The sequence below is a fragment of the Labrus bergylta genome, chromosome 1, assembly GCF_963930695.1.
Source record: "Labrus bergylta chromosome 1, fLabBer1.1, whole genome shotgun sequence".
NCBI classification, from domain to species: domain Eukaryota; kingdom Metazoa; phylum Chordata; class Actinopteri; order Labriformes; family Labridae; genus Labrus; species Labrus bergylta.
This window is the reverse complement of record NC_089195.1, coordinates 35,540,387-35,566,444: the sequence shown is the minus strand read 5'-3', so window position 1 is coordinate 35,566,444 and position 26,058 is coordinate 35,540,387. Positions and strand designations below refer to the sequence as shown.

The following is a 26,058-nucleotide window of genomic DNA, read 5'->3' as shown; positions in this document are numbered from 1 at the left end:
TGCTGCTGCTGCTCTGCGCCCGCATACAGGTACGCCAGACTCCCGCTGATTCCTGTCTTATTTAGGTTTCGTCCAAACAGCAGCTGTCAGAAATGTGTGTAAGAAACCCCAAACACTGAGCTAATGCTTCTCTCTTTATCGGCATGAAGCTATGCAGATTTTCTCACCTGGAATCTAAAATAACAGCGCACTTTCTATCCACAAAGTTTGACAAAAGAATGGAAAAAGTGAGCTAAAATGTAAAATATTTTACACAATAGTTCCTGTTGTTATTATGATTCAATGAGTTATGATTAAACTCACTTTTAAGAGATTAAACAGCTGAAATAAGATAATTGACTGTCCTCATTTCTGCAGGAAAATATCAAGTTATCTATGCTGAACTAGCTTTGGATTTTAACAGTAAAGTCTGCGATGCAGCACACAAGAACAAACTTTGAATTAATTTTAAATCAACTTGAAAAAAGCTTCAGAAAGACCAAATGTCCCTCAGTTACCTCCCTGTCAGTGGTCGAGTTTAGACGGTTTTTAACTCTTTTTTTAATTAAAGACTTTAATTAGATTCTTTTTTAAGGAGCATCGTTCATATTTTGTGTTGTGTGCGTACAGTTATCGTTTTCTAATTGGACTCTGGATCTTAATTGGCTCTTAATTTGGTTCAAATGGATTTAAAAATAGTGTGTGTTATGATCAGAACAGCTCCAGTTTTCTTGAGTTGAGTCAGTTCTCAGGGTCTGCTCTGACTGATTAAAGATCCTGCAGGAAACACTGACGTCAAATAAAAATATCCAGAACATGATTTCTGTTTCCTGCAGCAGCTTAACGCCATGTCACCAAACTCATTCAACAACTCTGCATCTGCTTCTCACCTCTGCACACCTCATTGTTTCATAATACTGATTATGTTCATATTGACATCTCAAGCTTCTTTCTTAAATGTACGTCAACAAACAGATCCAGATGGAGACATTAAGCTGCAAATAAAACAATTATGTATGAATCAGAAAAAGCTGCAAATTCAAAGATACTTGATAAAGCAAAAGTATATTTTTGTCTCTTTAAAGGAGCAGTATGTAACTCTGACACCTAGTGGTTAAAATGGGTATTGCAGTTTAAATTCTAAACATTATAGAGAGCTGTCTCTCCCCCCTCCTCTCTAGAGTGGATGCTCACTCAGGTCACCATGTGGTGGACTCTGAAGCTTCAGTGTTTATCCAGCTCTGCATGGGTCTGTAAACCTTTCTGTGTTCTAACCTCTCTCCATTTTTCAAAAGCATCTCCAATATTGATCCTAGTTTGAGCACGTTTCTGCTCGTGGAGCTTATTAGAAACATGCAGAGGCTTTTTAGGTCGGGTACAATCACTTCTATCTGAACCACTTCTCTTGCCCGCTTCCATCGCTGCAACACCTGTTGACCTGATAACTGCTCTCATATCTGACAAACTGAGGGGCGTCCAAAACGGCCGTGTGGGGGGGTCTTAAAAGCGCCTACCTTCTCTGGTCCAAACAAATCCAGAGCATTCAGGAGCAGAATCTAAAGTTAGAAGGAGGACATACTGGCTGCTGCATTGTTGTCAGAGAAGCCAGCACTTCAACATAGCATGTTTACTGTGAAAGTAATTAAAATATGTTGCATTGCATTATGGGATATGTAGGATCTTAACGTTTTTGAGTGTGACATGATCTAGAGGCTTAAAGTCAGGGAACTTGGCCTCTACTTCTTCTCTCCTGAATTTATAACTTGAGTTTTAGAAGAATCTAAGTTTAAATGTCGCTCTCCCTGCCGTGAACTCACCTGTCCGATCTCTCTGCAGGTGTCATCAGCCTCGGGACACTTTGAGCTCCAGATTTTATCCATGCAGAACGCTAAAGGGCATCTTCAGACCGGTGCCTGCTGTGACGGATCACGGCACACGGTGGATGAGCGGTGCGCGGCGGACGAATGCGACACCTACTTCCGGGTGTGTCTGAAGGAGTACCAGCTGAAGGTGTCCTCTGCCGGGCCCTGCAGCTTCGGCACCGCCTCCACGCCCGTGCTCGGTGGGAATACCTTTACTCTACGCAACGCCAAGAGGGAAAACACCAGGATTGTGTTGCCATTCAGCTTTGCATGGCCGGTAAGTTCAAAAGGGCTAATGTTTATCTTTGCTTCAGTCGTGTTGATTTTTTTTCTCTCAGGGATGAAGTCTCAGAGGACTTTAACAAAACAAACGTTTCTATTTAGAGCTCTGATTTGGACTCTAAACTACTGAAGTATACTGGCTTTGTTTGAGCTTTTGTTGGGGGAACTGAGCTGCAGACCCCGCCCCCTCCTCTCTAGAGTGGATGCTCACTCAGGTCACCATGTGGTGGACTCTGAAGCTTCAGTGTTTATCCAGCTCTGCATGGGTCTGTAAACCTTTCTGTGTTCTAACCTCTCTCCATTTTTCAAAAGCATCTCCAATATTGATCCTAGTTTGAGCACGTTTCTGCTCGTGGAGCTTATTAGAAACATGCAGAGGCTTTTTAGGTCGGGTACAATCACTTCTATCTGAACCACTTCTCTTGCTCGCTTCCATCACTGCAACACCTGTTGACCTGATAACTGCTCTCATATCTGGCAAACCGAGGGGCGTCCAAAACGGCCGTGTGGGGGGTTGCCTTAAAACCGTCTACCTTCTCAGGTCCAAACAAATCCAGAGCATTCAGGAGCAGAATCTAAAGTTAGAAGGACGGGCGATGATGAGATCTTAAGCTGACATTTTTAACATTTAAGAGCAGCAACAGAAAAATGTTCTCGGGAAGCGGCAAGTGTACTGTACCTGAGGAAAACAATGGTTTCTAGTGACACGTCTGTTTGTGATCGGACACTTAGACTGGAGAATTAAGTGTTTTGTAGACGAAGGTTCTCAAAATCTTTGAAACTTCAGTTCCTTTTAGACACCTTGTGTTTTTAAACGATATAATCTCTGTTGATTTAATGATCAGCAGCATCAAAAAGTACCAAATCTTTAAAAAAAAAACTACATCTTTATTTGATGAGACAGGTGTGAAGGAGAGGAATGAATTCATCCAAAAAACTCCTACTCACTGTTTGGATTGAACACATTGCCAATGTTTCCTGCATGTCTGATCGTCTTCTTTTTGGCAACATCACAGTCTTCACAAATCACAAACATTCATCTCTTGGAGTGAAAAGTGTTCTGTTACGTACAAAAATTGTGGACAAAACAAGACTCAAGTTGTAGCGAATTCCCCCCCGTGCGTCTTCAGAGGAACCAAAGTGAACCTGTTAGTAAAGGATCAGTACAGTCTCTGAACCTGTCAACAGCTCTGTGCTCCATAACCTGACATCACACGCTAACACGCTAACACGCTAATCTGTAAACTGTGTGGTCTGGCTGTAGTTTCCTGCTTGGCTCAGGGCTGTAGGACAGAGTTGACCTCTCTGCTGTGGAGCGACGTCAGCAGCAGCAGGGTGTGAGGATGACGAGAGACCACCGAGGACGAAGTTTAGGAAAAATAACCGCTCAGAGTTAACTGTCAGAGAGTCTGAGTCGAGTGTTTCTGGTGTTTGCACGCGGACTCGGTGTATGTTGAGCTCTGATGTAAGCAGGAGACATTTACAGACGTGCACTTTCTGTGTTGTGTCTTCTGTAAAGACACAACAAATGCCTTTTGTATTGGGGTTATTTTAAGACTTATATGAATTATAATTAGTAGGGATGATATTTGTAGCAGCACATTTTTCCCCCTCTGTAAAAAAACCATTTGCATCCAGATGTTGTGACAGCTGTTTGGGGTCTGTACAACATTTGTGGGCCAGATCATCTCGGCAGCTCGACTTCATTCCTTCATCACATTTTTTCTTTATTGAAACATTGCAGCTCTGTGATTTAGATGTTGCCCAAAACCAAAGTGCAGTTTTGAAAATATGTGGATGGATGGGTTCATTGTACAGCCTTAGTGCTCGTCTACTGCGGTGACTCCAAGTCGAGAGAAACAGCCTTGAACAAGACGTGTATCGGAGTTTATAAAGAATAAAAAACAAACAAAAAATTATTTGATTATTCTATAGATTCAAAGGTGGGGTTGGTTATCCTTGATAGCTATCACGTTTCAAAATATAACATCCCCTCATGGCTCCTTCAGAATTTTGAAGTTTACAGGCGTTTGATCTGTGTACTTTACAGCAGCTAGAGATGACAGCTTTTTCTGATTTGTTGATTGCTATTGGGTGCAAAGACTGTCTTAAAGTTGACCCATTCTGCTGAAATCTGTGTTTGCTGATGTCAAACTGGGACTTGTTGGTCTTCACTCAAACACCTGAAGTTATAAATATGAACTCGGTACAAATTCTGACAGTTTACACAGCAGTCAGTACCCTGTTATATCTTTATGTGCAAAGCGTGCACCCCCTTTTTGGTCATTATTGTGACATATATGTTTTTTTTTAATTGACGAGGAGCAATAATTGACTTTTGGTTTAGCAAGTTTCAGTTTGTTTTGTTTTTTCGTTGTGTGTCCTAGCTGACTGAAAAATGGTACCAGAACAAATCTATCTATGCTAATTAAAGAGTTAGGGGGACCTTTGGACGCTTAGTGCAGCACTTTTGGTCCCAGGACTTGACTCAGGTGTTGGTCTCACTCTCAACTCACAGATTTATCTTTGTATCTTTTTAATCTTGTATTAACTTGTTTCCTCTGTCTCTATTTGTGCAGAGGTCGTACACGTTGATCGTGGAGGCTCTGGACTTTAACAACGACTCTTCATCTGGCAGTGAGTACAATCATCATCATCATTACACCTCTCTGCCCAGAGTGTCTTTTTCAGCAACTTTTGTAACCGCTAAGAGACCCCTGATATTTATTGTTACACACTCTTTCACCCGCCCGTCTGAGTGTTTACATGCCGTGTTTGAGTCCCATTGAGAAAACGGTTTGTAAAGAGAGAGTGTGAGGAGAGAGTGAAGCTGCTAACTTATACTCTGAGTGTCAGTGAAGCTTTCAGAGTGAGCGTGTTGGCTGCGTGCTGTATTTGGCGTCCCTCAGGGAACCATTATCGGCCCACTGAGAAGTCTGCTGACCTCAGCTCGTGTGTGTGTGTGTGTGTGTGTGTGTGTGTGTGTGTGTGTGTGTGTGTGTGTGTGTGTGTGTGTGTGTGTGTGTGTGTGTGTGTGTGTGTGTGTGTGTGTGTGTGTGTGTGTGTGTGTGTGTGTGTGTGTGTGTGTGTGTGTGTGTGTGTGTGTGTGTGTGTGTGTGTGTGTGTGTGTGTGTGTGTGTGTGGTTCATTCGTGTTTCTGTCCAAACATGGAGGCAGAAATAAACGTGCTGCGAGTGAAAGTCGAACCTCCAGCAGTCAAACAGAGCTGAGAGTTAAAAACTGAATCTACGAGGACAGAACAAATATTGACCCTCTCAGTTGAGCTACAAACAAGTGGTTTTATTGAACACCTGCATCCTTCGGTTACTGTGCTGCAGCTCAGGTAGATCCCAGAAGACACGGCTGCTTCTCCTATCAGGGTTATGATGTTTATAAAGCAGCTGGTATACCAAGAACAGCAGCTGGTGCAAATAGAGGAACTTTGTGATCTTTTTCTCAGGAGCTGGTGGAGACTAAAAACAGAGCTAAAAGAGAGAGAATAATGGACGCACATTCATCAGATGGCTACAGACACGCTTGTTATTCACATGTTGTCACGACTACTTCATAAGGCCATTGTTGATTTATCATTTGCAGCAAAGACTGGAAAAAATCACTGATTGCCAATATGGTGGCTGAATTGTTTTTTGAAGGGAAATCGACATTTTAAAGTGGATTATAAATCAGTATGAGTCTGTAATGGTTCTTTGAAGCCTGCTTTCTTTAAGCAATGGACTTTACAAGAGGATATATTACTTTATGTATGTCTTGGAGTCTGTGCCCTGGACAATTTGAAGAAAAAACGGATCGATGCTTCTTTCACAAAGACCGCACGAAGCAGTAAACCCAAACTCTGTTAAGATTGTCCCGACAGAAACCCTTAGAGGACATGATAAAAACCCTTTACCCACCTCCGCTGCAGGTGTGCTGCAGCTCTCAGCCAGGTGTGGGCTCAGCAGCTCAGGCGGAATTCATCGAGAATGTGCAAAGTCTGAATATTTGCTGAAACGTCCCGCACGAAGCGGGTCCTGCCTTTTGTGAGCTGCTTCACTATTTTTTCAAATCTGCTACCTGTGTGCTGTTTTTAGCACCTTTATTTCTTCCCCATCGGGATGTGAAGAGTCACAGTTTGCTCTCAGCCTGGATGGTGTTACCTGCTCTGAGGTTTTCGAAAGGTTTCAGCTCGTTTGCTCCGGCTGCCCGTCGGTTTAAACAAACAGCTTCACCTCAGCCTGAGCACGCTTTCCACCCCACAGCTGAAATACCACAGAGCCGCTCAGCATTTTTTTCAAACTCTGGAAAACTACAGCAGCCAACCTCAGCAGTCACTGAGACAATCTTCTGCGTAGAAACAAGTTAGCATGTCAAAACTAACTCAAACAATAATGCTGCATGAGGCTCGTTCAGAGGTTGTTGAAAGAGATCCAAAACGTACAACAAATTCACTCTCTGTTGTGTTCAGGTGCGATCGAGAAAGCCGTCCACTCGGGGATGATCAATCCCAACCGTCAGTGGCAGAACCTGAAGCACGACGGCCGAGTGGCTCAGTTCACCTTCCAGGTTCGCCTCACCTGTGACGAGCACTACTACGGCTTCGGCTGCAACAAGTTCTGCCGCCCGAGAGACGACTTCTTCGGACACTACGAGTGCGACCACAACGGCAACAAGACGTGTCTGGAGGGCTGGAGCGGTCCGGACTGTAACACGGGTGAGTAAGATCTGTGTAAAGGTTTTTAATGACAAATACTATCTGCAGATTTAGGAAAACTGTTCTCCAATATTCTCCAAAAGTAGCTGCAGTTGTACTTCCTCTGGTGGTGCATTCAAATGCTCCTGGGGAAACTCAAGTTGACTTTCATGAAGATGGATAAAAGTTATTTATTTGTCCGTCATGCTTTCTGACACTCTGTCTTTTTCTGTGTTTCTCTGCAGCGATCTGCAGGCAGGGCTGCAGCTCAGAACACGGATCCTGTAAAGTTCCTGGAGAGTGCAAGTGAGAACCAATACACACACACACACACACACACACATTTCTGTGGTTGATAGTGAGGTAAACACAGGAAACTCTGAAGAGACAGAGGTGTAACATTCACAGAACAGAGCGAGGACTTGAGGTCTACAAGAACACAAAACATTAAATAGTATTTACAGCAACAGGGTTCTGTTTTTGTGTGTGCATGTTAGAAATTGTAAATATTGTTGATTAGTGGTTTTCCAAGTCGTCCATTAGTTGTAGCTTTAAAGGAGCAGTATGTAAATCTGACACCTAGTGTTTAAATTTGGGTACTGCAGTCTAAATTCTAAACATCATAGAGAGCTGTCTCCCCCCGCCCCCTCCTCTCTAGAGTCCATGCTCACACAGGTCACCATGTGGTGGACTCTGAAGCTTCATCTCTGGAAGCAATTTTGATGAAGGATAAGAGTTATTCACAATAAGGCGTGTAGCTGACCTGATTGACAGGTGGGCGCGGTGACGGTTTGTTAGACTGAGAAAGTTAGACTGAGACAGCATTTCCAGCATGGAGACCGCCATCGATGGGACTCCAGCGCCCCCTGCAGGAACAGACGGGGGACATCACTCAGGCCTCATCCAGTAATATTTACTGTGTGTGTGTGTGTGTGTGTGTGTGTGTGTGTGTGTGTGTGTGTGTGTGTGTGTGTGTGTGTGTGTGTGTGTGTGTGTGTGTGTGTGTGTGTGTGTGTGTGTGTGTGTGTGTGTGTGTGTGTGTGTGTGTGTGTGTGTGTGTGTGTGTGTGTGTGTGTGTGTGTGTGTGTGTGTGTGTGTGTGTGTGTGTGTGTGTCAGGTGTCTGTACGGCTGGCAGGGAGATTACTGTGATCAGTGTATTCCTCACCCCGGCTGTGTTTACGGCAGCTGTGTGGAGCCTTGGCAGTGTCTGTGTGACACCAACTACGGAGGACAGCTGTGTGACAAAGGTACACACACACACACACACACACACACACACACACACCTGTCGTTTCACCGTACAGATCTTTCTATGCTTTCTATGAACGTGTGCAGCTGAGTTTTGAGTTTGAGTCGTGTGTGTGTTTGTGTCTCTGCAGATCTGAACACGTGTGCGACGCTGCAGCCGTGTTCAAACGGAGGAACCTGCAGCAACACGGGACCGGACAAATATCACTGCGCCTGTCGGGACGGCTTCTCCGGTGTCAACTGTCAGAGAGGTGAGAGGAGCCGACTGCACCGCCTGTTCATTCAAATTCAGGATTGAAACTGAAGGAGAGAACAAAGTTTTATGTTGGTGTAAAATAGATGCTCACAGCTCCCTCTCTCCTGGTCTCTCTCTCTCTCTCTCAGCGGACCACGCCTGTCTGTCTGCCCCCTGTGTGAACGGAGGGAGCTGTGCTGAAACCAGTCTGGGTTTTGAGTGTCACTGTGCGCCCGGATGGAGCGGACCGTCCTGCTCTATCAGTACGACTGTCTGAACCTTCAAACCTTTTAATCGGATGCTTTTTCTAAAAACCCCAGAGAGATGATTCATGAACTCCGTTTGTCCCCTCAGATGTGGACGAGTGTGCGGTGAACCCCTGCAGTCATGGCGGGACCTGTCAGGACCTGGTGAACGGTTTCAGGTGTTTGTGTCCTCCTCAGTGGACCGGGAAGACCTGCCTCATCGGTCAGTGATCCTCAGATACATGCTCTGCTGTTTTAGATGAATTCTAACTCTGATGTTGATGCTTGAGAAGAAACTTTTTTTGGACTCCCCATTGAAGTCGTGATTCATATTTTCCACTGCGGAGACTTTTCTGTGGATTTATGTACAAATAAATCTGCTGAAATCACGTCGAACAGAGCTCCATCTTCACTTTGCTGAGACTGCTGAAGGTTTTATTTGCAAAATCTGCAGGATGTTGCCTGGAGGAACGGTTGTGGTTTGGAGGATTAGCGCCCCATATCGCCTCACCACAGCGCTAATCAACCGCCGACCACCAGCCACATGCTCCTCAGTGTTTAGCTGTTCGTAGCTCGTCTGCCTGTTTTCCTGCTGACTGAAGCCAGACTCAGAAAACACATTAACACTGTTTATGTTTCATTATTGCAGCGAGTCTGGAGTCATACTAACTCTATCTGTTGTCAGGGTGCCGTTACACCCGACCGTTTACATCTTTGCCCTTGCCTGGTCGTCGCTTAAAGAGACACTTTGTAACTTTAAATCTAAAAAAGCCTTCTGTTTTGAAGCCTCAAATTTGGCATTTTGGCGAGTGCCATCTTGTTTTTGGAAGCCGAAATTACCCTATTTGGACAATAGGGGGAAGCACTTACTGTGGATATTTGTACAATTACGGTCCAGGCTGATACATGCAGTAGCTAATAAGGTAGCTAAAAAGCTAAGCTAACAAGTCAGGCGCAAGAGAAAGCACAGATTAGCTGCTAATTGTTGCTAACATGTACAATACAGTAAAGCTCTAATGTGACTGGTTGTAAAAAGTGGAGCTCAATGCACTGCAGGAGACAGACTCTAGTGGACACTGGAGGAACTGCAGCTGTAAAGTTAGACATTTTAACATAGGGCTCTATGGGGACTGACTCACTGCAGGAGACAGACTCTAGTGGACACTGGAGGAACTGCAGCTGTTTTGAAACTTGATTGTGCGCACTTTGGCTCTGGTTTCACTTTATTTTTCCACTTTTAGATGCTAACGAGTGTAAAGATGACCCTTGCGTCAACGCCAACTCCTGCAGAAATCTGATTGGAGGATACTTTTGCGAGTGTCTTCTTGGTTGGACGGGGCAGAACTGTGACACCAGTGAGTAAGACTCTACATTCATGCAATAGAGGAATCAGGCACTCTTCAAATTACTTTGTTTGTTGATTTGTTTGTTTGTGCTGTTTTTCTTTGTTTGTTTGTTTGTTTCTGATTCGACAAAATATTTGTGTAAAAAGCACAATAACGCAAAAAAATTGAAGCGATTGAGGCAGCAGTAGAGCAGCAACGCCTGCGTCTTGTGTGCTTAAATTCCTGTGTTTGTCAGTGGAGTCTTGAGGAATGGAAAGTTGTTTCTACTTTTGGAAAAACATCTTAAAATTCTCTATGTGCAACTTTATTTTCCTGTCCAATTTTCCGCAACTAATCTTGGGGTCTATGGTTGTCTTATTGTTTTTATAACATCTTTTCAAACATGTGATTCCCCCCCCCACCCTCCAGATATCAATGACTGCCAAGGCCAGTGTCAAAACGGAGCTACCTGTAAGGTGAGCCTCAGCTGATTTACACCCTTCATGTTTTCAGGCCATTGTTTCTTCTGCAGAGCTATGAACAGTAAACGCTGAGGCATGCATGTAGGGCAGAGACAGAAGTGTGTGTGTGTGTGTGTGTGTGTGTGTGTGTGTGTGTTGCCTCCATGACAACAGCAGATCAGATTTCTCCAAACTTTCTCATTTCCCCCGCAGAACATAAACAGTCTGTCGTCGTTCTTCACAGACGCTGATTGCTTTATTTTCTCTTCCATTCTTCCTCTCACAAAGGTTTATTGTGAGCCGATGTGAGTCGGATCGCGTTACAGTCGCGGCGTTATCTGTCACTGTGTGTTCATGTTCGATGTACACAGCCGAGTCTGACTCACTGTGTCTTTAGAGCAACGACACCGAACTGCAGGGACAGAAGCTGCGACTGAAAACTTTTTATAGAGACTTTATTAATCCAGAGGGAAATTCAAAATTATTTCAGGAGGGGAAACAAAGTCAGGAGTGTATTGAAAACAAGAACTGATCTCATCTCATCCAGTTTCTCACAGACGGTCAGGAACGTACGTCTCTCTAACCCCTCTGTCTCCGCTGATACTTATGCTATCGCTAGTTTCCTACCAGCACACCGCCTCATTAGAGTTTAACATTATGTGTTTTTTTTAAGAAAGAAGAATTATATTTAACCTAAACACTCATAACTTTGTCATGTTTCTGTCTCTCTCTCTCAGGACTTGGTGAGCGGGTATAAGTGTGTGTGCACTCCGGGTTTCGACGGCGACCGCTGTGAGAAAGACGTGGACGAGTGCTCCAGCGGGCCTTGCCTCAACGGCGGCCGTTGCCACGACGAAGTCAACGGCTTCCACTGCCTGTGTCCTCCTGGTTTCTCTGGGAGTCGCTGTCAGGTGAGATTGTGCGAAGCCACGCCCATTTTATCCCTTTTTTACAAACATGAAGTTAAAAATAAAATTTTGTCTGTGAAGTTAGCTAGCGAGCTAATATGCCGACGACTCTTTAGTGTTCAATAAAGAAGATTTCTAAAATAAACAAATTATTGATGAATTAGTGAACGACTGTATCCAGACATCCTAAAAGCTCTGTTTGTACTCTGTATGTGGTTACCATGACGACGTGTTGCATTGGTGCCATAGAAACGGCTAAGCACAGGGTGTAATTGTTGAGTGTTTTTGTCCACAGTTGGATATCGATTACTGCCTCAATGCTCCGTGTCAAAATGGCGGCCAGTGTTTCAACCTGGTGTCGGATTACGTCTGCAAATGTCCCGAAGATTACGACGGGAAAAACTGCTCGCGTTTGAAGGACCACTGCCGCTCCACGCCGTGCAAAGGTTCCCCTCCAGTCCGTCATCAATCATCATTATGATTTAATCCTAACCCTCAACTCTTTGAACCAATCATCTCCATCTTCTCTCTGCAGTGATTGACAGCTGCACGGTGGCGGTGACGTCCAACAGCACGGCAGGAGGGGTGCGCTTGATTTCGTCCAATGTGTGCGGCCCACATGGGCGGTGTCAGAGTCTCGCTGGTGGACAGTTCAGCTGCGAGTGTGACGAGGGATTCAGCGGGACGTACTGCCACGAGAGTGAGTTCTTGAATACTTGAATGACTCTGAGTTTCACTCCTGATGAGATCCGAGCTGACGTTTATTTTCTGTCTCGCAGACATCAACGACTGTGAGAGCGCCCCCTGTCTGCACGGAGGAACCTGTATCGATAAAGTCAGTCGCTTTCAGTGTATCTGTGCCGACGGCTGGGACGGAGCGACCTGCCAGAACAGTGAGTCCTCTTCTTCCTCCTCTCCTCCTCTTCGTCCTCTCTGTCCTCCTCTTCGTCCTCTCTGTCCTCTTCCTCCACTCCGTCCTCCTCTCCTCCTCTTCGTCCTCTCCGTCCTCTTCTTCCTCCTCTCCTCCTCTTCGTCCTCTCCGTCCTCCTCTTCCTCCACTCCGTCTTCCTCTTCCTCCTCCTCTTCTTCCTCCTCCTCTCCTCCTCTTCGTACTCTCTGTCCTCTTCCTCCACTCCGTCCTCCTCTCCTCCTCTTCGTCCTCTCTGTCCTCCTCTTCCTCCACTCTGTCCTCCTCTTCCTCCTCCTCTTCTTCCTCCTCCTCTTCCTCCTCCTCTTCTTCCTCCTCTCCTCCTCTTCGTCCTCTTCCTCCACTCCGTCCTCCTCTCCTCCTCTTCGTCCTCTCCGTCCTCTTCTTCCTCCTCTCCTCCTCTTCCTCCTCCTCTTCTTCCTCGTCTCCTCCCCTTCGTCCTCTCCCTCCTCCTGGATGTGATTTCATCTTGTTGTTTTTTGTCTCGTTCAGACGTTGATGATTGCAGCTCTGCTCCCTGCATGAACCGCGGCGTGTGCCGAGATCTGGTCAACGATTTTTACTGCGAGTGCGACAACGGCTGGAAGGGAAAAACCTGCAGCTCACGTACGAAGATTTGATGTTTTTATTTAAACCTGATAAATTTCCGCGTTTCATTTTCTTTGTAATGAATCCTTTATTTGAACTTCCAGGAGAGAGTCAGTGTGACGAGGCGACCTGTAACAACGGAGGAACCTGTCACGACGAGGGAGACGCGTTCTCGTGCGTGTGCGCCGCTGGCTGGGCGGGCAGCAGCTGTAACATCGGTCAGTGAGGCGCCATGTCAGAGTTTTTTTTTGTCTTCATGTTTTTTTCGTCATGTAGTCTGACAGTTTTTCCCCCCGCATGTTTGGACGTCCAGCTCAGGACAGCAGCTGTGTGCCGAGTCCCTGTGAGAACGGAGGGACCTGTGTGGTGGACGGAGACTCGTTCAACTGCGTCTGTAAGGAGGGCTGGGAGGGCGCCACCTGCAGCCAAAGTGAGTCACTCCAACACACTTTTTTATTTTCTTTATTTAACCTTTATTTAACCAGGTAAATAGATCAGGATCTCTTACACAAGGGTGACCTGGCCAAGAGGGCAGCAGCACACGTCATAAAAAGCATTACATGATAAAGAGACAGTTTACAAACAACAAGTTAAGAGAGAACAACAATGTGCAAATTGATTTACAGATAAAGTGCAGAATCTTGATCATTGATTACAATTCAGAAACACAGGCAGTGTCCAATTGCCTCGTGTTTTTTATCTTTTAAGATCGAGCCAAAGGCTTCAAGCGAAATGAGATCCGCTATTTTCAAGTCATTTTGGAGAAAGTTAATGTCACACATGAAACCCCAAAACTCTGCAAAACCAGGGGGGAGGAGACGGCTCCGTCTAATGTTTAGAATTTGGACTGCAGTACCCATTTTGAACACTAGGTGTCAGAGTTACATACTGCTCCTTTAAAATATTCTATAATTGTATTTTTTGGGGGGGTTTAAGCAAACAATTAAAGGAATCTTAACGTCTAAAAACGTTTTCTCTCTTTCTTTTTGTTCCAGATACAAACGACTGCAGCCCTCAGCCCTGGTGAGTCAAACATGATGAACACTTTAAAACAGTTACATGAACGGGTTAAATTTAAGAAATGCTGCTGAGCAATATTTCACATTTCAGATGTTTAGTTTTCTCAGAATTTAAGATTGAGGAGCATGTCTTCCTTTCTACAAAGTCAAAAATATTTGAGTTATAGTCATAACACCTAGCTGTGGGAGTGTCACCCACCTGGGGGAGGGGTTACTGCCCTTTGTGATGTCATGAAGGGAAAATCTCCAAATGAGGATTTTACAGAATTTGTGACCTTTAATGTTTCCTCAGTCTTTAATGTTGTTTCACATGTTTTTAAATATAAATCATAATAAATGATTAATAAAACTCTTCTCTCAGTTATAACAGTGGGACGTGTGTGGACGGAGAGAACTGGTATCGATGTGAATGTGCTCCGGGGTTTACCGGTCCAGACTGCAGGATCAGTGAGTGTTTATCTGAGACCCTTTATGCTTGACTGTTACTCTCCATCGCCCTCTATTGGTTCTTCTTATTCACTGATTTCTTTGTCTGTTTAAATGCTATTAAGTAATGTTTCTCACTAAAGATAATTTTCTTAAATCAGACGAAGTGAACTCCTCTTTCTGATCAGCATCATCTGTCCAGCATGTGGTTAGCCTAGCTTAGCACATAAAAAACCCACTTCTGAAACACCGTCTGTTCTCCACAGCTGACCACCTCCCTTAACTCCGCCTCTCTATCACTCTCCCATCCTTCTGCTACCTGTCTCAGTGTGTTTGTTCTTCGTTTGGTCCGTCGTCTTTGGGCGCTCTATAAATTCAATCTATTATTATTTTTATGATTATTATTAAAATCTGTCCCTTCTCTGTCTCAGACATAAACGAGTGCCAGTCGTCGCCCTGCAGCTCCGCCTCCACCTGTGTGGATGAGATCAACAGCTACCGCTGCGTCTGCCCCCCGGGGAGGAGCGGCCCTCGCTGTCATCAAGGTAAAACCTGCAGGGGCACGGATTAGAAATGTTCAAAAACAACCTCAACATCTAAATACCCAAAACCTGTAACTTCAAAACAAACTAACCTTGTTGTGTTTGCAGTGTCGGGGAGGCCGTGTGTGGTGGGGGGGCTGGTCGCTCTGGATGGAAGCAGGTGGGATGAAGACTGCAACACCTGCAGCTGTACCAACGGGAGGATCAGCTGCACTAAGGTAGAGCTGACACCTGATCTGAGCCATGCATTACTGATAATCTGAAATGACCCTCACCAAATTACAAATGGACTGAAAAGAAATCTAACCTCCTCCTCCTCCCCGTGTCTCCGTCAGCTCTGGTGCGGACCCAAACCCTGCACCCTCCACGGTAAGACGCGGGGCTCCGGGTGTCCGGCCGATCAGACCTGCGTCCCCATCCGTGATGAGCGCTGCTTCGTTAAGCCCTGCCCACTCCAGGGGGAGTGCTGGAGCCCCGCCCACCAGGCCCCGCCCACAGCCAGGTGTCACCCAGAGAGCAGCTGTGCAAACATCACCTTCACCTTCAGAAAGGAGAGCATGGAACGGGTCAGTGTGGTTTCTATCTCTGCGGCAGAGACCATAAAGACAAATGTTTAGTCCTTCATGGGTGACCCGTCTCCATCGGCAAAACAGTCATTTTTAAAACCACAAAACTACGGGATCGCTAGTCTACCTTTGTTTCAATCAGTTGGTGTTAGTTTGTGTGCTACACAAATCAGAGGCGCTGCTTGTCAACAGGCAAGGCAGGCAACTGCTCAGGGCTCACAAATGTAAACCAAAGCAGTGGGCCCCAAAATGTGCAATTTTTGCAATGACAGTAGGAAACCTCCCTAAGGGGGCCCCATCTAACAGCACTCACTCTTGTGTAGTGTAACGTGCATTATTGCTTTGAAAACCAAAATGCGTTTCTGAAAGTCAACGAAGCAAAATGAAGAGGAATAATCCATCTTTAGGAGGGAAAACAGAAACAGGAAAAAAAAAGAAAAGAGGAAGTGGAGGAAGCGTCAGGACACTTGTTAGACATAATGTTGATGAACGCTGGTTGGAGGGTCCCCAATTTATTCTGGCTTAGGGTCCCAAGAGACTCTAGAATCGCCACTGACACAAATGTTGTGTTTGAACTGAGCTGAATTCCATCATAACCATAAACGACCATAAGCGAGCTAACTGGGGCGATGGTAGATCTAAAAACTCCCGTTTCCTGTGAGGTCAAGTGATCATTTTCATCAGTGGAGAGAGTGACTGTCATCCTCTTTAATCTAAACACTTTTTAAAAATATATAAAAACAGGCTCCAGGAGTAGAAACACAGGAACTCCTTTGAGTTTTTGTCACCTTCAGGCTGCCGTAGTTTCTGATGTATAGTTCCTCTTGTTCTGTTTTCAGGGTGTGACGGTGGAGCAGGTTTGTCACCAGCTCAAGAGTCTCTACTCCATCAGGAATCTGTCCTCCTCCTCCGTGTCCATGACGTGTGAGCCGTCGCTCAGCGCCAACAACGAGATCCACATCGCCATCGTAAGTGCCCGATGAAATACGCTGATTCTGGAGTATTCAGCCGAGTCTGGAATGAAAATGGAAAAGGGGGAATAATTTAGAGATAAGAGAATCAGCAGAGAGGGAAACGGTTCAAACCACCAGAGAAATCAAAGTCACCGTGCGTGCCAGAAGAGTTTTCCTCCGAGAGGCGAACTCGAGCTGATTATAGTGAACGCCAAAGAGCGTTCGTTCTGAAACGCCAACGCATAATCAGACCGTAACGCAGTTTGTTTCTGTCGATTGTTTCAGTGGACGGAGGAGCACGGCGGTGGAGGAGGAGGTCTGACCTTTGTCAAAGAAATCACAGACAGGATCATGGATCTGGTCAGCAAGCGGAGCGCCAACAGCTCCATCATCAGCGCCATCGCCGAGGTCCGCGTGCAGAGAAGACAGAGCCACGACGCCAACGGTAACGACGACCTACGCTTTAAACGTTGACAATGATCTTCAAATGTGAGCCACACTAACCGAGTCTTTAGATGCCAAAGACTCAAAGACGAGCCAACACCAGTTTTTAATACATCCAAATTTCCACTCCTACTGTGAACGCCGCTCAGAGTGGAGACTCTGTTTGTCAGGAAACTCGACATAGAAACATGTCAGCGTGTCGTGAAAGTCTGTCGGTGTAAAGATTCTTCTGACGTCAAGGTGCTGCATCATTCTAACCAAACTCCTTTCAAAAAGAAATTTAAGGTCGTGCCCCGTGTGTTCTTAACGACAGACCTGACAAATGAAGAATCTGCATCATGATGAAGTTATTTCAGCATCTTTTCAGCCTGTTTCCTGTCATTAAATCACCGTTACATCTGTTGTTCTGAGACTGTCAACAGAATCCAAAGTGCCTCCAACACATCCTGAAGTTTAGTACACTCGTCTAGTACAGGCGAGTACACTGGCCAATGATTGATCCAGAAAGTCAGCAAACACATGCACTTATCACTAGAAATAATGCACCACTATAGAATAGAATAGAATACACTTTATTGTCAATGCACAAGAATACAATGAAATTTACTGTGCCATGCCTGAAATATAAAAAATATAAATATATAGAATGAAAACAAATACATATACACACGTGTATATATATATATATATACCTACACAAGTACAGTAGAAAATGTCCAAACACACACACACACGATCATCATTAGTTTGTAATTAAATGTGTAATCAAAGCAGGTCGAATCAATATTGCACTATTTGTCCCATTATTTGTCCCATGGTGGGTCAGTGTTAGATTTTGTGCAGTTCATTAATGGCTCTTGGATAAAATCTGTCCTTCAGTCTGGAGGTGCGAGCCTTTAGTGCTCTGTAGCGCCTCCCAGAGGGTAACAGAGAGAACAGGTGGTGACAAAGATGTGTTCTTTAATGCAGTGGTTCTCAACTCGTCTAGCCTCAGGACCCACCACCAACTCCCCCCGAATTGCGACCTAAATCCCAATATTTTTTCACCCAATCAGATTAAATAATTGTTTTTATTTTTTTTGCAGTTTTGCAGCTCTCGTCAACTGTTTTGTACCTCGGACGGTGCAAAGCATCTGACGGAAGCAAGAAACTGAACAAAACTAACACGTTTGGAAAAAAGCTCTTCACAGACTCTTTGAGACCAGGTTTTGGGTCCTGACCCGGCAGTTGAGAACCACTGCTTTAACGCATCCAAGCAAATAAGTACTAAACAAGTATTACGTTTAGAGCCCCGCCTGGCTCTTCATTCAGTCCTGAAGTCCAACCCGTGGTCCGTGGTCCGTCTTTAGGAGCCACAGTGTTGGGAGTCTTTGTGCATCATATCCAACGCATTGATCCGACCCAAACATTTATCATCTCTCCAAAAAGAGACTTGTTTTTCTTTAAAACAGCAATAATACACATCATGTAGTGAGCTGATGAATATAGATACTGGTGAGTGTGGTTAGCTGCATGCCTTGTGTTTGTGTCCCTGCGTCTGTCAGTGTCGAGATTCTGCTGACGCATCATAAAATGTTCTGACCAGACTCCATTCTCTGACTTTTTACTTTTTATCTGCATGACTCCAGCGTCCTTCAAACCGCTTTGTTCCAACAGGAAGTTTGAACTTCCTTCTGACCTCCGTCTCTCTCTCTCTCTCTCTGTTCCATCAGACCACCTCGTCCCCCTGCTGGTCTCTGTGGTGGTCTTCGTCTGGGCGTTGGCGGTGGTGTCCACGCTGCTGTGGTGTGTGAGGAGGCGGAGGAAGCAGAGCGCACACACCGGGGTCAGCACGCAGGCGGCGCTGTCCTCGTCTTTGAACGCTGCGGCCGCCGCTGAGGACAACAACGCCCTGCACAACAGCATCTGCGCCGCCCGCGAGCAGCTCAGACACATCAAGAACCCCATCGAGAAACAACCGCCCAACTACAACCACCAGAACCACCAGAACCAGCAGCACCACCAGCTCCTCCTGCAGCCCCGCCTCTGCGAGGACAAGAACTCCATCAACGCCAGGATCAGGAAGTCAGACGCCGCGAGCCAATCAGACGAGGACGAGATGGACAAGCGTCTGCAGAAGGCGAGGTTCCCGAGGGCTCCGCCGGCGTACTCGCTGGTGGACTGGGAGGACCGCCCCCCCATCCATAAACCCCCCCACTGGACCTGCAAACAGGACAACAGGCAGCTGCAGACACAGTACATCGTATAACCAACGCAGAGTTTACGCTTTTTGGATTCTTTAGTGTCCGTTCCCGACTTCACGATGGATCCTCGTCGTTTTTTATTTATCTTTCTTTGACCCGACGCCGGTCTGAACGCCCCGCTGCAGACCGGAAGACTTCTCAAACTCTGACGTGACTTTGATTAAAGACTGAGTTTAGTGTTTGAATGGGCGGCTCATCAGCGACCGTCCAATGTGGAAAAAAAAACATATTTATTTTAGTTTTTTGGGGGAGGAGACGTCGAATGTTTCTGTACAGACTTGTAAATATATTTCTTAGAGTCATCGTGCATATTTGATTTTTTTAACTTAATCCTCCAGAGCCTTAACTTTTTTAATTTATGACTTTAGTCTGGAGGTTTGACGGCTCTGAATGGAAATCATTTTTCTAAGCGTTCTGAGAGAAGAGTTTCAGTCGAGACGTTTGGATTCGGGCATTTTGGTGCCTCAGCTGAATCTGTTGTTGGCGTCCGTTACTTGTGTTTTGTTGTTACGTTGACCACGATGTTCCGTGTACATGTAAACGTAAAGAGGTCTTTTTTTTCTACGAACCAACATGGTGGTGAACATTTTGCTTTTGCTACTGAAAAGAAATGATTTGAGGTACTGAAGGTTTATTTTATTTTTTAAATAGTGATTTGTATATTTTGCACATTGTTAAATGAGTTGACAAACAGACTCTGGATCCTGTTTGTGTCTTTGTAACTGTCTGATTCATTAAAGGAGCGCCGTGGAGTTTGATTGTAAACTTGTGTTAAAGTTCAGTGTCACTAAAAAGCAATATTTGTATCCTTGATTTAAAGGCAGGGTTGGTCATTTCTTCCAGATTCACTTTTTCAGAGTTTGGTGTAAATTGTCTTTAGGTCCTGACAGAAATGAATAACTCATGTTCTCTGAAAAAGAAACAAAGAGAATCCGTCATCTGTATCAGTTTGTAAGTCTGTAAAAACTTCAACCAATGTCTGCCACGAGGTACCAATCTGATGAACCAATCAGACGCCTCCCTGTCTCCCTGCTCGCTCTCTACACTCAAAGCTCGTCACCGATGACTTTAGGAGTTTAAACTGAGAGTTTACTGACCGCTGAATGAGACATGAGACGACGTAGCTTCTACACAATGAGATGAGCTGAGGTCCACTTCTGGAGGGACGGCGCTTGTGTATGTAAGTGAGGGGGCGTGGCTTTAGAGGGAGCACAGAGGGGAGGGGGTGCAGACGGAGCACTGAGGGAATGCTACTTTCAAAATCATGCTAGTTTTAGAAAATTACCAACCCTGCGTTTAAGTTGAGCCCATTTTTTTTTTATTGCTAGGGGAATCCTGAACGTCTTCCGTTGTTTTTCTGAAGTACATTAAAAATACTTGTTCGTATCTCTAACAGTCATGAGTTCATTCTCCTCATTGTCATGTACGATCGTTCACCAAGAGCCCACAAACAACACGGGACTTCATGAATGAATGCTGCAGGAATCTCTGCTTCCATACACAAACACCATCATAACAAACAAGAGAGCAGAGACTCGACCAAACAAGACTCCACTGTGGTCGGGTCTGGGGGGAGGGGGGGCTTTTGGGGGGGGGGGGTCATTTATTTTCTTCAAATGATCCAGACTTTGTGATTTTCAAGCTGAGGTTCCAAACCAGAGGCTGATACGCAGAGAGTCTCTCAGACGGAGCATGAGGCCGATCAGTGTGATCGTTTTGTGGCTGTTGTGTGTCTCTGATTGTCTCCTACATGATGCCTAACCCCCCCCTCCCCCCCCACCCAACTCCCCAGAGACACACACACACACACACACACACACACACAACCATTATGGTCTCTTCTTTGTCCAGACCACATCTTCCACTCTCAGACTCCGACTGTCTCTTCAGGATTTTCTCAAATTTTCTCACAAACTAAATCCGCTGTAGAAGAATTAGTTGTTTCCTTTTTTGATATTTTTGAACATCTGAGTTATTTGCATGTTGAAGCCTGTAAAAGCACCTGAGAGGAAAGTGTAACTTTTCCCCCTTCGTTCACTTTAAAGTCGATCTAATAACTCAAAAACTTTCAACTGGAAGAATGGCGTCTCTCCCTCATGTCCACAGAGCGCCCCGGTCGCCTGCTTGTAATGTTTCCCTGCAGAAACATTGTGCCATTGAGACAGTGTGCAGTACCATTTCAGACGGGTTCACTCCTCTGCTCGGCACGTTCTGATACGATGGATCAATAAAACAACAGAGATTGTGTGATTTTAAAAACATTTGGTATCAACATATTGAACATTTGTAACCTCAGTGTGAACAGATGTGGAGCTGAGAGGTTTGAAGGTCAGCTCTGCTCTGCTCGTCATGGTTTTAGTAATGTAAGAAGTCACACATTGAGGGGTGTGATTGAAGTGTGTTGTTTTGAGTTTGAGTGTGTGCAGAGTGTGTGCGGAGCTGCAGGAGGGTGGAGACGGAGGAGACGGAGGAGCTGACGTCACCTCCCTCCGTCTCTCTCTCTCTCTCTCTTGTTCTCTGAGCTCTGTCTCTGTCCGCTGGGTTTTCTGAAATGCTCGAAACATCTTGACTCAATTCCTCACAATCAAATCTGCAGACAGAGAAAAAAAAAGGAAGACAGAGGCTTGAAAAAACTTCCATCGACCGTGGTAAAAAAAATGTCGAACACAAAACGTCTCGTAAACAACTTCTACAGGCTGAAGTTCTTTTGGGATGTTTTCTCCTCTCGTTGAGGAAACTTCACTATGACAAACTCTGGGTGCTAAATCTCACAATTATTATCCGCTTAATAACATGCATCCACAGAGGGAAGGTGTCAGATTAAAAAATAAATTAAAGCTGGAATCTGGGCTCAGCTTTAGAGAGACGGTGAGGAGCTCGGAGTGAAGCTGCTGCTCCTTTGCGTCTAAAAGGAGCTAGTCGAGGTGGTTCAGGCATCTGATCAGGATGCCTCCTGGTCGCCTCCCTCGGCGACTGAGAGGAGACCCAGGAGTAGACCCAGAGCTCGCTGGAGGGATCATATATTCTGTTCTGGCCTGGGAATGCCTTTGGATCCCCCAGGTGGAGCTGGAAGATTTTGGGACGTCATGCTTAACCCGCTGCCACCGCGACCTGGCCCCCGGACAAACAGAAGATAATGGATGGATGAAGGCTCCATGAAGAATACAAGAGTTTTCTTTAAATGTATCTCAGTTTGAAGTGGGTCAGTTAGTGACTTCGATCTAAAAGGTTTGAAATATTTGGCTACTGCGCTGACTAAAAGGCTTCAGACCAGTTTCATGCTGCTGCTTTAATGAACTCAGTTTCTCTCCAGATGACCTGAAGCCAATCTGTCGTACATATAATAGATTCCAATCCCAGAGTGTGTGTGTGTATAAATGTGTGAGTGTGTCGTGATAGTTTGTGGAGTGTATTGACGCCCGTGTGTCCAGCAGACTTTATTTTCCAGACTCATGAGTAAAACGCTGAATGCGAGCATCTCCAAAGCCGCATTATGAAGAGAATCAGTTCAAACTCCAGCAGTTGAGATGAGTCAGTGATAAACGGTTCAGAGCCGGACGACTGGTCCTCCTCGCCGGGTCAGTCTAAGTTGGGTGGTCTGAAAAACCCAGCACTCAGAGTTCAGCCTGGTCCAGCGTTCCCACACAGACCAGTAGGCGGTGTTGACAGGAAAAGTGGAGCTCAGGATGCAGATTCTCTGCTCTGGTTTTGGGGTAAACATCTGCGGTGTTGTTCTGCAGCCTCAGGGTTTAAAAACCTGGAAGGAAACCCACGAGGGGGAGAGAGCTGACGGCGGGGCCTCCAAACCTCAGTATGCTCGGTGCCCGGACGTCACCGAGGAAGACTGTGAATGAGTTTGACACGGGCTGCATTAGCTGCGTTTTGGCAGACACATCCTGAGGTTTGAAGGAGAAGCTGTGGTTTAAAAAAAGGGAAGCGAGACAGCCACGATCAAAGTCAGAAAATGGAAATGAGCATCACGAGCTCAACACGAGGTGAGCGGAGAGCAGGGTGGTCTGCTGGGTTCGAGAGAAAGATCCCCGACCAGAAGCGAGCAAAGGAGCAAAAAGAAGTTTCATTCTCAGGAAATAAAAAGTGTCCGCAGCTCCTCTGCTCCGACAAATACGATTTAAAGATCATAATTTATCCCTCGATGGACCTGCAGGGATTATGAAACCTCGATTGCACACGTTCATATTCGATGTGGAAATCTGAAGCGTACAAGTCAGAAATATTTAAAAAAAGAACAGTAAAGTAGCTGATGTCGACGAGCCCAGTTTGAATGTTGTGTTTACAAAACTGCAATGAAAAAATGCTGCTGACTCTGCCTTTAATAATGGAAGTTTAATAACAGCTCATTATTCATCTGTGTCCTCATGAACAGAACAAACGTGCCCGAGAAAAAGAAAAAAAACACATTTAAGTGGATCGATAACCAATTAAACACACTGCTTTCTTTGTGTTGTATTCACTCTCACAGAAATAAGGAACGGATGAAGATTGTTTTTATGTTCTGGAGTCTGGAAACAATGCGCAAACTGCATTAATAATGAAATAAGACTAATAATGAAACATTAAAATAAGTCTCCAGTATGGACGATATAAAGTTAGCATGCATCTTTAAAAACAGCAGTTTAGGCACGACCACATTCAGAAAGTGCTTGATTTTATTCCTCCGGGACAAACAAAATCCAGACCGTTTAACTTTTTAGCACGGAGCTGAAAATCCTCCCACAGAACGAGAAACAAGATGGTGATCTTCTGCCTGAAAAGTTGCTGAATTGCTCAATTTATCGTTCAAATAAAGTTGCCAATCCGTTCTTAAAATCAACCAAGAAATCAAGAAATCATGATTTGACACTTAAAAAATAAATCACTCTCTCTCTCTCTCTCTATGGGAGATGTTAAGACTAATCGTTCTGCAATTAAGTAGAAACAGTCATCATCTAGTTAGCCTAGCTTAGCATTAAGAAAAGATAAGAATCGAAAAATGAGTGACCAAGAATACTTGTTTTAAAGGGAAAATTCACTGATTTTAGATATGGCAGACTTCATTCCCACCAGCGTTCAGCAGGGCAACGATAGTGAGAGCTGTCAAATGGGGCCCCCTTAGGGAGGTTTCCTACGTCATTGCAAAATTTGCACATTTTAGGTTGCTGCTTTGGTTCAAAGAGACCCTACTGGTCTGGGGGCCCGAGCAGTTGCCTGCCTTGCCAGTTGACAAACAGCGCCTCTGATATTGCTTACACATGGAGAAGAGTTTGAGCTGCTGGTTAGCGTCCGTCTGCAGGCACGAGGATGATCAATGACTCTAATTATTCTTTCTTTAAATGATAACAAGTTATTGATCTCCGACTCGGCCAAAAACAGCCGACACACTCAGCAGTGTAATTAAAGAACCGTTTTAAGTTATCGATTCAGAAACAAATTAAAAACAGAAAAGGACAAACAACTTCAAGCTGCTGTTCTTGTAAAACTTTGAGCCGAGTCCGAGGAGAAAAAAAGATGCTACCGATCGATACCATTTGTGTTTAAACGACACATATTTTAAAGTTGACCTGTTCTGCTGATCCTAATTTTAAAACTCACATATAGTATGACAAGTCTGGATGCTAAAACTAAACATGGGCAAAGTTCCAGATCATGAGGTAAACGTATGTTGGAGTAATCCCAGGATGAGTCTGCAGAGGGCGCTACACAGCTTGTTCTGTAAATCACGCCATAGTTCCCCGATATGAAACCAAGAATTTCACCAGACGGCTTCAGTCCTCTACGTAAGCCGATGAAACCTCTTAACACAGGCTGAATCTCGATGTCCTCCCTAAACCCTGTGCATGAGGCTGCGAGGGCTCCAACGCTTAAATACAAATGGGACAGCACTTTGCAACTTCTCTGTAACCATGACTACATGATGTCATGTAGCAAAAGCTTATTTTACGTTTTTCATTTTACTCATTCAGACATGGAGCTTATAAAAAGTTCTACTCAATATAGGCCTATTATATAAACGTCTTTGTTGTGGGAACAATAAAGGTTAATCTTATCTTATAAATATAACGGGACTAATACGATCTCTGTCTCTCTTGTTTTTGTTTATAGACTTGCAGATGAGTTCTGAATTAGCTGTCGTTTCCAAAGAAACTTTTTTAGTAGACTATAAATAGAGCGTGGCTTCACCTTTCTGTTTTCTTTACCGTCTCTACCTTTTTTCCCTTTTATGGCATTTGTTTACCTTTCCATTCTTGCGGGCTTCCCCGGGAAATCATATGTTTCACATCACAATGCTATGAACTCTGGGTAATTCCCTCACGTTAAAGTCTGCAGATATGCCCACTTACGGACAGGTTGCATAAAGGGCCCGTAAAGTCAGCGAGAGCTCCCTCAAACACTTGAATACGCTCCAAAGTCAGAGTGTGTGAGGGTGGACATCGAGACTGGACCTTTAACACGTCATGCAGTGTTGGTTTGACTCATGAAAAAAAAACAGAAAAGTACAAAACAGAAAAATAATTAACTGCTATAAAAACAACCTCAAAGTTTGAATAAAATATGTTTATGTACATCCTCACAGATCAAGATGTTCCCTTTTCAATGATTTGACTTTTGATCTTTTCTTTGAATTCATTGATTTGCTGTAAATCAAAGCTCAATCATTAAACAACATTCAATTCAACACAGCAGAAAACAGAGAAACTGTCCAACACAGCAGCTTTTGTTGACATCAGTTCTGTGGTTTTAATTTAAATAAACTATGAAACAGTGGATTGTGTGTCTGTGATGAGAAGTCCTCTCTGTGTTAAACACTTCCTGTCCCTCCATCAGTGAGGGACTCTTTATGTTTCAGTCCTCGGCAGGTTTCTGTCGCAGCGCGGCGTCTGAGCGCACCGAGCTCTTCATCGCTCTCTGCATCAGCCAGGTGGCCAGGTGGATGCTGACGAAGGCGCCGCCCGCCGCCCACATCCAGTTCCTCCTGAGCCAGCTCTGAGGCTTCATCACGACTGTATGCGGGAGGGGAGACACACAAAAGAAGAAAGCATTAGTTAAGGAAGGATTGGATTTTTTTCCCCCCATACTTTTAAAGGGGACATATTATGAAAAATCCATTTGTGTTTTTGA

The 26,058-nt window shown here is 44.9% G+C and overlaps 1 protein-coding gene across 1 annotated transcript in view; it reads left to right on the top strand.

Moving 5' to 3' along the window:
- LOC110004051 (jagged canonical Notch ligand 1) overlaps positions 1-20,335 on the top strand; it is a 20,636-nt gene extending 301 nt beyond the window's left edge. Inside the window, exons 1-26 of the mRNA XM_020659588.3 lie at positions 1-29; positions 1,816-2,118; positions 4,703-4,760; positions 6,586-6,831; positions 7,056-7,116; positions 7,928-8,058; positions 8,191-8,310; positions 8,444-8,557; positions 8,649-8,762; positions 9,781-9,894; positions 10,294-10,340; positions 11,063-11,236; positions 11,529-11,679; positions 11,769-11,933; positions 12,013-12,126; positions 12,654-12,767; positions 12,854-12,967; positions 13,063-13,179; positions 13,745-13,772; positions 14,130-14,215; positions 14,626-14,739; positions 14,845-14,954; positions 15,072-15,302; positions 16,142-16,270; positions 16,541-16,700; positions 18,412-20,335. The exon at positions 1-29 is cut by the window's left edge and continues 301 nt beyond it. Coding sequence (XP_020515244.2) covers positions 1-29; positions 1,816-2,118; positions 4,703-4,760; positions 6,586-6,831; positions 7,056-7,116; positions 7,928-8,058; positions 8,191-8,310; positions 8,444-8,557; positions 8,649-8,762; positions 9,781-9,894; positions 10,294-10,340; positions 11,063-11,236; positions 11,529-11,679; positions 11,769-11,933; positions 12,013-12,126; positions 12,654-12,767; positions 12,854-12,967; positions 13,063-13,179; positions 13,745-13,772; positions 14,130-14,215; positions 14,626-14,739; positions 14,845-14,954; positions 15,072-15,302; positions 16,142-16,270; positions 16,541-16,700; positions 18,412-18,947 — 3,680 coding nt within the window. The 3' untranslated portion in view covers positions 18,948-20,335. The remainder of the gene's footprint in view (positions 30-1,815; positions 2,119-4,702; positions 4,761-6,585; positions 6,832-7,055; positions 7,117-7,927; positions 8,059-8,190; positions 8,311-8,443; positions 8,558-8,648; positions 8,763-9,780; positions 9,895-10,293; positions 10,341-11,062; positions 11,237-11,528; positions 11,680-11,768; positions 11,934-12,012; positions 12,127-12,653; positions 12,768-12,853; positions 12,968-13,062; positions 13,180-13,744; positions 13,773-14,129; positions 14,216-14,625; positions 14,740-14,844; positions 14,955-15,071; positions 15,303-16,141; positions 16,271-16,540; positions 16,701-18,411) is intronic.
- Positions 20,336-26,058: the final 5,723 nt, after the last annotated feature.